Source organism: Lissotriton helveticus, chromosome 7 (assembly GCF_964261635.1).
Source record: "Lissotriton helveticus chromosome 7, aLisHel1.1, whole genome shotgun sequence".
Classification (NCBI taxonomy): Eukaryota; Metazoa; Chordata; class Amphibia; order Caudata; family Salamandridae; genus Lissotriton; species Lissotriton helveticus.
The window spans coordinates 300,241,522-300,252,504 of record NC_136068.1 but is presented as its reverse complement, the minus strand read 5'-3'; the positions used below and the strand labels follow the sequence as shown (position 1 = coordinate 300,252,504).

Sequence of the window (10,983 nt, the reverse complement as noted above, 5' to 3'; positions counted from 1 at the left end):
CTCTACACCAGGATTCTCAAATGAACAGCTTATAAGCTGCTGGTAGCTCTCCAGCTATCTGGAAGTAACACTATGTGCAGCCCAGCCTACTAAATTAGAAGCCTATGTTTGGTTGAATTAATGTATGTATGCAAAGCATGTGTTCTGGTTGAAAATGTGTGTAATTTCAGAACTCATAAGCTGGTCTTTCCAAATAATGGATTTCCAAAATATATATAAATGTGATATTTGTGTGATAAATCATGCACTATTACTAATATTATTACATTTGTGCCAGGGGCATTGCAGTTGTCATGTGTTACCCAGGTAAAGGCATTACAAATTGAAAAAGAACTTTTTACATTACTGCTAGCTACCCTGCCTGATGCACCGAGGTGATCACTATTGGTAATCTTGCGTAGGTGGCCTCCAATGTAATCTTGTCTGACGTGGTTAGTATTACAACACTAATATTCGTAGCCAAACACTACTATTAGTAGCTCAGGATGATTTTCATTTAAAGTAAGTAGTTCCTAATACAGAAAATGTTGGAGACCCCTGCTCTACACAGCCAGAGAGCCTAGATGGCTCTTTATGTTCCGTTCTGTCCCTGCCAGGTGAGATCGGATAGGTCCCCATGCCTAGTGTCCACATTAGGTAAGATTTCAGGTATTTATTCCTGCACAAAATCTTCACCAAGGGAACAGGCGTCACACAAGAAACGCTGATGCATCTAACAATTATTAAACGTTCAGCACTTGTACCATGCTTCTAATCAGTGCTTCGTAGGACTCATTTACCTTCTTACATTGATATCTTTGTTAACAAATGCGGTAGGCTGCTTATCCGGGTCAACAGAACTGAACGCAGACCACTTAATTGGATTAGTATATAATTCTGTAGACTGACACACTCCGTTGTAGATCAGAACAGATGTGGTGCAGGCCACTTCTTAGGGAACCCCAGACACTCATTTCCTAATGTCGTTCCCACTATCAGATGAACTAGTGGAATTTAAATGCCTATAAACTTTGATTGCTAAAGTTTCACAACATATATTTACAGATCTAACCCATTATAGTTGGTAGGGTAGTCTCTACCTTCACCACGTTGTTGTAGACAGTGCTTCTTGACAGATATATCAACTTGGTATACCATGTCACCACCTGTCCACAGGTTACACCATACAGAAAAAGTCCTGATGGAGCACGACCAGCAAGTTTGACCTGAACACTCTACACTTACCTGTCTGTTCATCAGGCTATCTCTCACACCCATGTAACTAGATAAGTACAGAGATCTGCCACTGTGTAACATCGTCCTGTCAGTGCCAGGGAACACTGCCGCACAGGTGTATGGACCCCCCGTTGAATTATTTCAGCTTTATGTCCAAGGAAGTTGTTAAATATAGAGTGTCACAATAATGTGGGACAAGCAAGTCTCTGCAACAAATGCTACCCTACTTTGTATATACACCCAACCAAGTTCTGAGATCAGTGTGCTTTTTCCAGGCATGCATCATACAGAATTACAAATGCACAGTTATTGTGGAATCAATCTGTTTGTTTGGGGCATGCTAGTAAGACACTGCGGTGATCACAGTGAAGGTAGATCAACCAGGAACTTTGATGGTTACAATACAGTGTAAAGATCTACTCTCGTGTATGATTTGCCTTTTCACACCCACACATATCACCCGGTAGATACCCATAGACGAAACGTCTTGCATTATTAATCTATTCCTCTCAAGCATTCAGCCATGTAGGCACAGTGCAGGTTGACCAGCTTGTCTCTCATAGGAAGTCTTGATTGAAATGCAGAGGCATAATCCAGTGGGTGTGTAGTTGTGTGTCTGTGTGTGCGAACAAAGTGAGTTGCTTTTTCAAAGCAGACTACCACAAAAACTCAAAATGGACGTTTCCATCCTGTTACCCATAGGTCTTATGCATCTAAATTAGGAGGCTAAGTTTAATGTGGGAACTGCAGGATTCGATCAGGCATTCTGCAAGGTAAGAAAAGGGACCCCCCACACCAAACAAATGTAACTAACAAGACCGTGGCCAGCATCCTTCTCTAAAGACAGAACACTTTCTTATTTGTCTTCAGTGCGTTAACATTCAGATGCAATGAGTCCAGCGTAGTGTACGACTAACCTTTTCTCAACGACGTGATATCATAAGGTCCATCGCATTATGGTGCCCAGCTGCAACTTTAAGGCTTAATATATTGGTGAAAAAAATATATTTTCTTTACATAGGCTACTGACACGCAAGTTGCAATGCATGAGAAGCACTTGATGTTTAAACTGTTTTTCAGACCATCTGTTCCAAATCCTCAACACAGGCTTCTTGAAACTTCCTAACTTCAAGTGCAATGATTAGTGGCTTGATGACCTTATTAGTGAAACTAACCTAGTCTGCCCTCTAGCCAGGAAAATAATAGGGATTTATTGGAAGTGGGAGAGATGGATGGTTGGCCTTTGCATTTCAAAGTAGATTCTCTCTCTCTCTCACACACACACATATACATGACAACCACCATCTGTTCCTCACAATACAATTCTTAATAGCCTGTGGCCAGATCCAATGCGGCATGCAAAGTGTTACTCCGTGCGGCAGGGTGGGTAGCATATGTGACCCACAATAAGGTAATGCTGTTGTGTGATGGTCTGTCCTCTCACTCAAACGCTGAACAGGGGGTTGAACAGGCAATGCCGGAATGGGGTACGGGTTTTTCTGTTCATATGAGTTTTTTCTCTCAAAAAGATTGCGACCTCAGCTTTGCAGCATCTTTGCAAGGTCCCATGTTATGATCCCAGGAAATATTAAAACGTTTTAATTCTTTTTGTCTCTCTGTCGAGGAGGGAGTCCTGGCGGTCAGTGTGTCTGGATATTCTCATGGAGGAATGTAGCACGGTTGTGGACGCCTTGGCTCTTCACAAAATTGGGGTTTGAGTCGCGACACCAACTTCCCAATGCGGAGGTCAAGAGTCCTAGAAAAGGCAGAAACAGAGAGTGACGAGTACAACGGGGAGTCAATAAGTTTGCATTCAGCGAGAAAGAACAAGAAAGAGAAATTGAGAGAGCGCGGTGTGCGTGTGTGTGTGTGTGAAAGGGTATTTTCAGATAACAAGACCCTTCTTTACAAGTTTTTGGAACTCTTTAAGGAACAGCAGTTGGGTTTTGAAACCAAACGTTTTGAAACAAAATAGAGCAAATGTGATTATTGGATGTAGTGTAGACACATTACCACTTAGTTCCACTTCGGTTCCAGGTCCTATGTCAGGAGGCCTATAAGCCTAAGTAACAAACATCTTTCAGCCTCCTACATCATTTAAATACATTTCTGGCTCCTTACCTCTGCCAATGGAAGGGTATAAGCAAAAACTGTTTTTGTACCTAACTAACCAGCAGTAGGCGACCTTGCACATTGAAGACACTAACCTCCAAGTGGGAACATCTTGGTGGGGACCATTTCTCCTTTGTTTATTTTATCCTTTAGGAACATGGTGTCATGATTACACAACATAGCGGTGTCAGGCACTTTAGAGTTACAGGAAATAACAAGCTTAAGAAAACAAGTTACTTACCTGTAACTTTCGTTTTCTAATATTAGAAACTTTCATAGATTCCCATGCTTGTATCATTCCCCGTCGTCGGAATGGGACTCCTCGGTATACATAAAATAGCAATAGAAACCATTACTAAAACAGAACCTAGGCCTAGGCCCATTCTTGTTTTGCAACCTATCCATCCTCCTTTTGTAAAAGAGACCAAAAAAAAAATGAACAATCAATCAGATTAGCCTCACTCCTTAGAACCCTCCTGAGAGAGGCTCAGAACCTGAGATTTTCGTAGCCGTTGTGTAACCAAACCACTGAAGATAGAAGAGGCTGAGCTTTCCCAGGGTAGGCGGGTGGGTTGCATGGGAATCTATAAAAGTTTCCAATACTGGAGAACCAAAGTTACAGGTAAGTAACTAGTTTTCTTACTCCAGTATTGGAACTTTAATAGATTCCCATGCTTGTATCAGAGTAGCTAGCAGTTACCAGCACATTTTGTGGAACCATGACTAATATTAAACCAAGAAGAAAGCCATAGCATATTCATCATAATGACATTTTCCATGGTCAATAACATACTTAGAAACTTCAGAAAACATACACATATGAGGTTCAGAAATGTGCAAGAGCTGATAAAACAGTAACATGGAAGGAGGGATGAAAGGGAAAGCTCACCACTACTGAAAGAGGTTCCTCAGGACCGCTTGTCCAACTGCTGTGCCACTCTGCGTTTCAAAATCCAGGCAGTAATGCCTTGTAAACGTATGGGTACTGCTCCAGGTCGCTGCACGGCAGATCTAACGGTAAGGAACCAGCAAGAGGGCTGTAGAAGAAGAAATCGCCCTCGTAGAATGAGCACAGACTCGACCTTCTAGGGGCTTGCCCGCTGCCTTGTGACAATACTGGATAGCATTGGTAATCCAACGAGCGATCCCTTGCTTGTAAAGGGAAAACCCTTGCGAGGGTCACTAAAAGACACAAACATTTGAGAAGACTTTCTGAAGTCTTTAGTTCATTGAAGTTAGAACTTTAAGCACCTCTGAATGTCCAGAGAGTGAAGTGATTTCTCTGCCTGAGTAGACGGTTGAGGGAAAAAAGTCTTAAGAATTACCGGCTCATTCAAATGAAAGTTCGAAGGAACTTTAGGCATGAATTTTGGGTTAGTAAGTAGAATCACTGTTCCTCTTTTGAACTGAAGAAAGGGTTACTGAATGGTGAGAGCCTGCCATTCTCCCACACGCCTAGCTGAAGTCAAAGCTATAAGAAGCGCCACCTTCCAGGAGGGCAATTTCAACTCTGCCTTGTGAATAGGCTCGGAAGGAGGCTTCAAAAGCTGGGCGAGAACCAAGATTAGATGCCAAGGAGGAGGAGGAGGCTTGACTGGAGGGAAAACTCTGAAAAGTCCCTTGAGAAACTGTTTAATGATTCTTGCCGACCAGAGGGAAGGGCCTGAAGACGTGTGTCTGAAGCGAGAGATTGCCACCAGATGCACCTTGATAGAAGAGTGAGCCAGTACCACTTTCTCTAATGATAGAATATATGGAAGAACTTCATGTGGCTCAGACTTAAAAGGATGGAGGCTGTTCTGCTGGCACCAAATACAGAGACGTTTCCATTTCAACCTGTAAGTTTTGTTTGTACTTGGGGCTCTTGCCTGAGAGAGCACCTCTTTACATTCTGCTGAGAGATTCAAACCAAGAAATTCTCGCTGCTCAGGAGCCACGCCAAGAGCTGTAGAGACTGAGGATCCGGATGCCAGACTTGGCACTGGGACATCGTCAGCAGTGAAAGAATCGGCTGCAAAGGAAGAGGAAGGTCCAGGGAGAGAAGGTGTGGTTCTGTGAACCAAAACTGTTTGGGCCACGCAGGAGCTAACAGAATCATCCTACACGGTTCTGCTTTCAGTTTCCTGAGAAGCCTGGGGATCAGAGGAATGGGGGAAAAGCGTGAACAAAAGCGCCTGACCAGGCCTTCAAAAGCGCATTTCTCAACGATCCCGGATGGTGAAGTCTGCTTGCGTAGAACTGGCATTTCTTGTTCTCCGGGGTGGCAAAGAGGTCTATGGAAGGTGGGCCCCATCTGTGAAAAACCTTCTGTAGAGTGGAGTTGTCCAGTACCCACTCGTGGCTGACCGATTTCAGACTACTGAGCGTTTCCGCTGCTTTGTTGAGGACACCTGGAAAATGTTCAGCTCGGGGAGATATCTCCTGCTGAATTGCCCACTCCGAGATTGCTTGGGCTTCTTGTGACAACAGTCAAGATCTGGTGCCTCCTTCTTTGTTTATATAATGCATGGCTGTCGTGTTGTCTGTACTTATAAGAACGGCAGACTGCTGTATTCGTGGAAGAAAGGCCTGCAAGGCTAGGCGAATCGCTCTGAGCTCCAGCAGATTGATATGCAACAGACGATTCTGGAGCCGCCACCGGCCACTTTCATGAAGGTCTTGTAACACTGCTCCCCAGCCTTCCGAGGAAGGCGTCCGTAGTGATTATGTGTGGAGCAGGGCAAGCCTGAAAGAAAGACCCTGTGAAATGTTTTTCATGCGGCGTCTCTCATGACCTCGGTAACTGAGATCTTGTCATTGAAGGATCCGCCGACTTGGAGCCACTGCAAGTCTAACTCTTCCTGGAGTGGACACATCCATAACCTGCAGTGAGGAATCAGGGGTATACAGGAGGAAATGGACCCCAGCAGGGACTTGAAGAGGAGAACTGAAAGTGGCTGTCTTTTTGACAATCGGGAGGCCATGGACATCAGCTTCTCTTGCCTCTCCAAGGTCGAGAAATCTTTGTTTATTGACATGTTTAGAATGGCTCCCAGAAATCTGGCTGTTCTGGAAAGACGGAGAGAAGACTTCTGTACGTTGAGCGTTAGCCCGAGATTGGCAAAAAGGCATGTACATGCTATGACCGATTCTTTGTGCTGCCTGCCTGGTAGGTGCTTTCAGCAACCAGTCATCCAGGTAAGGGAAGACTTGAAGCTTTTGTTATCGAAGAAAGGCTGCTACCGGAGCTAATATCTTTGTAAAGATCCGTGGAGCAGATCGAAAGACGAAGAAAGCATAGTCAACGAAGAAATAGACATCGTCGCCTCAGCCGTAGTCGTAGCCGACATCCCGCAGTCGTCATCGATGACGTAGTAGGCGGTGTCACACTCATCGTCTACATCCTCGTCAACTTCGTCATCGTCGATACCATCGTCGACGATACAACTACCACCGGCGTCAAACTCATTGACACAGAGCCCTGTGCCAATGCCAGTGACTAGGAAACCACCATCGACGAGCCCGTCGATGGGGTCATAGATGAAGGAGACTGTACCTTTGGTGCTTTCGTCGACGTGGTTGATGAGGGCGTCGTCAACGAGTGAGCCTTTTTAGATGATTTTACCTCAGAAGTCAACGATGATGGCTTTTTGAAGGTCTTAGGAGCCGCAGGAGGAGAAGTTGGAGGAACATAACTGGATTTCCTCTCAAGATTTACTCCTTTTGATAGTCCTTCCCTCTCCTTTACACCTTGGTGAGGAGTTTCAACAGGACTAAGCCCTTTAGACCTATTAGAGGTCTTTTTCAAGGCCTTACCAGGGAATTTCTCGGAAGGTGAAGGAGAATATCTACCACTTTTTACAGACCTTCTGGAGGAAGTCGCAGAAGATGCTTTGTCGCTGTCGCTGGACACTGCCTCCTTTCTTTATTTTAGCTTCTGGAGCCAGGTGAAAAGACGTCCTTCACGGTCTCGTAGAGTCTTGGTAGAGAATGTGTGGCATATCTTACAGTCTGTAACCATATGGTCTGGGTACAGACAGTATATACAATCTTTGTGCTTGTCTTCAATATATAACCTCTTCTTAGCACAACAGCACAGGCTTTAAAGAGGGCATTCTTCTCCTTATCCGACATCCTGAAGAAGTTGTTGAAGAAACAACTGGTGAAAAGGTTGTAGAGGTAAAGTTGTAGGAAAAACTGATGCAGAGCTCAGAGGAGACTACCTTGCACAACGTGCGGTAGATAAACTGAGGTTCTGAGCCTCTCTCAAGAGGGTTCTAAGGGGTGAGGCTAATCTGATTGGTTGTTCATTTTTTTGGGCTCTTTTACAAAAAGAGGTGGATAGGTTGCAAAACAAGAATGGGCCTAGGCATAGGTTCTGTTTGGGTAATGGTTTCTATTGCTATTTTGTGTATACCGGGGACTCCCATTCCGACGACGGGGAATGATACAAGCATGGGAATCTATGAGAAGTTCCAATACTGGAGTCAATGGTGACTGCTTGATGCTTGCTGCACTGGAGTGCTAGATACAATGACCATCAGGATCAGAGGAGAGGTGGAGTGTGCAGCGGTAAAAGCAGCAACCAGATGAAACTAACTTGAATCTCACAGGAAACAGGATTTTGGAATCGGTGGGCATCTTAGATATCATATAAATGGAGAATGGTGTAGGAGCCTCAGTGCTTCCCAAAAGCAGGCTATGGATGGCAGTCGTTGGAGGATCACTGAAGAGCCAGTATCTTGTGGGAGGAGCGTTGGGTTGGATATTTGATTACCTACTACTTGCACTATCTTTTTTTAAATATATATTTTTATTGTTTTTCAAAACAATAATGCAGCACGTTTCTCAGCGTGTCTCTGTCTCACAAAATTTGAAATGTGTTTAAGAATAGTGCTGCACGTAGAATAGTTACTGTTTAGAAAGTAGAAACGACATTGCAATTTTAGTTTGGTAGTCATGAAAGATAGGTAGTATTCCGTGAAAGTGCTCCCACCAGCGTCCCCTAATGTTCTTATGTTTTTGGGCACCATCTACCTTTGTAAATGGGTACTATTGTCCTTTGGAATCCATGTCATGTGGTTTTCATGCATGACTCTACAAACTTACTAGAGAGTTCAATGCTCAGTAGTCCAAACTAGGTTGTAAATGGGTTCTTCTGTCTTGCCACAATACCATGCCTCTAAGCTATTCTGTAAATTGAGATTCCTTATCTGGTGCATGCCTGGTGCAAGCATTGTCTCGCTTATCAGCTATCCACCCACTGTCACTAGTGTGTGGGTATGTCTACATTCTCCCGCTTCCCCTATGATCACCAAGATATCAGCCTTAGAGTCAAGTGCTACAGACATTTCCACCACTCTCCTAAGTGTGCTGTATATTAATGACCAGAATTTACAGATGATAGGACATTCCTATATCGTGTGAATATATGATCAAGTACCCGTATGTATCTTAGGCTATAAGGGCCGTGGCTTTTCTCCATTTTTCAGAGCATTTGAGTAGCAGTAGAAGACTGTGGAAGCCCTTTTACCTCAGTTTTTAACACCAGTTAGGTTGTATAAATTACAACTGGTTGTGCGTTCACATCACAGCCTTCTGTCAGTCCCAGTGAGTTTCTCCCCCATCTGTTTGATAAACCTCTATTAGAGGCCGTCCATATTGGTCAAAGGATGCTGCTTTGAGCCAGTAAACTGTTTGTTATGGAAGAATAGATCACTAAATGACTAGAATGAACTTCACACAATCAGACCGCTATGGGGTGTTTTCAATGTCATATTCTCAACAACAAGTAAACCAGCCTCTTTTGCACTATCTTGCAAATTCAGATCGTACTTACAATCGGTTATACATTTCTAGTTTTTTTAGCACATTCTCATTTTGCACTAGCGTCGCTCATGTTTTCATCACCTCCATTGCACAACCTAGTTTGGACTACTGAGCATTGAACTCTCTAGTAAGTTTGTAGAGTCATGCGTGAAAACCACATGACATGGATTCCAAAGGACACTAGTACTAATTGTTTTTTAGATCGGCTAACACTGGTCTCATCTGTGCCACTAAAGTACGCAGAGCTAGATGGGGGGGAAGAGCATATCGCACTGTGCAGCTAGGTTGTGGAACCAACTGCCTACTACACTTAGACTCCAACCTAGTTGGACTGTGTTCAGAAAGCAAATAAAAACTTGGTTGTTCCCTCAAGCATAAATGATCAGTATTGGGACAGTCAGATCTCTTCTTTCTTACGTCAGCGCCAAGACGCCCCGGCATTCGAGCGCTCTATAAACATAAATTCTATCCTATCCTTTTCCTATATTTCAGTGAAAGAACTACAACAAAATTTCGAGAAGGAAGGGCTAAATTAGAGGACTTATTCATTGAGGAAATCAGATAGAAGAACAAGTTACTTACCTTCGGTAACGCTTTTTCTTGTAGATACAATATCTGCCTGTGGATTCCTCACCTTGTGAATATCCCCTTGCGTCAGCAACATTCGGAAATTCTTTTAGTAGCCTCGCGCCGACGTGGACTTGGACATCACAGAGACACGGCATTGCACGCGACTCTGCTGACGTCACCGACGCCTACAATAGGCCCACGCCGGCGTGATGACATCAGTTCCGCCCTTTTTTCCGTGCCTTCGAGCCACACGGATGGACCAATGACAGTAGAAATATACATAGCATACACAGTACACGATAGTCAAAGTAACACACACAGTGTGAAGTCAATGCAAGAAAACATTTGAAATAACCAATTTTCTTTGACCATAAAACAAATACAATACAGATATTCTGGCATAGAAGAGTGGACGACGGGGAGGTGGGTGGGTCAGTGAGGAATCCACAGGCAGATATTGTATCTACCAGAAAAAGCGTTACCGAAGGTAAGTAACTTGTTCTTCTGATAGATACATCTGCCAGTGGATTCCTCACCTTGTGAATAGATTCCCACAGCAGTCCCCACTCCCGGAGGAGGGCGTCCACTCTCCTAAACCAGAAAATCCTGGAGGACAGAGCGAGCAAAGTGGCCATCCCTCCTCACCTCAGAGTCCAAGCAGTAATGCTTCGCAAAAGTGTGGAGGGAGGATAAAGTTGCAGCCCTACAAATATCCTCTACAGGAACACCTCTAGACAAAGCCGAGGTTGATGACTTAGCTCTTGTAGAATGAGCCCTTATACCCTCTGGAGGTTCCTTACCGGCCAAAGAGTAACAGATCTTTATACAGAGGAGGATCCATCTTGAAAGAGTTCTTTTATGAACCGCTCTTCCTTTCCTGCAGCCAGCAAACCCAATGAAGCGCCAGGAAACCTTTGGTGTCAGTGCGCTATACAAGCTTCATTTAACATAACATAACAATGAAGAGCTGGTCTTCCACACGGCAGTCTTTAGTTCTGTCCAGGTAAAAAGACACCGCCCTCCTAGGGTCCAGACGGAGTAACCTCTCCTCCTCCTTGGAAGGGTGAGGGGGAGGATAAAAGGTAGGGAGGGTAATGGATTGTCCTAGGTGAAAGGGAGTCACCACCTTAGGGAGAAAAGCAGCCCTGGTCCTAAGAACCATTCGGTCAGCATGAATGGTCAAGAAAGGGGGCTTGAAACTAAGAGCCTGAAGCTCACTTACCCTCCTTGCCGAGGTGAACGCAACCAGGAAGACTGTCTTTAAAGACAAAAACCTCA

The 10,983-nt window shown here is 44.3% G+C and overlaps 1 protein-coding gene across 8 annotated transcripts in view; it reads right to left on the bottom strand.

Moving 5' to 3' along the window:
• Positions 1-856: 856 nt before the first annotated feature.
• The window catches only part of EPB41L1 (erythrocyte membrane protein band 4.1 like 1), a 574,086-nt gene continuing 563,959 nt past the window's right edge, over positions 857-10,983 (bottom strand). For 4 of the 8 annotated variants that reach the window (XM_078652090.1, XM_078652083.1, XM_078652085.1 and 1 more), the window contains one exon: positions 2,835-2,971. In XM_078652090.1, the coding sequence (XP_078508216.1) occupies positions 2,963-2,971 (9 nt within the window). In that variant the 3' untranslated portion in view covers positions 2,835-2,962. Of the gene's footprint in view, positions 2,972-10,983 lie in introns of all 8 variants that reach the window. The other 4 variants (XM_078652088.1, XM_078652089.1, XM_078652086.1 and 1 more) reach the window with 4 other exon arrangements.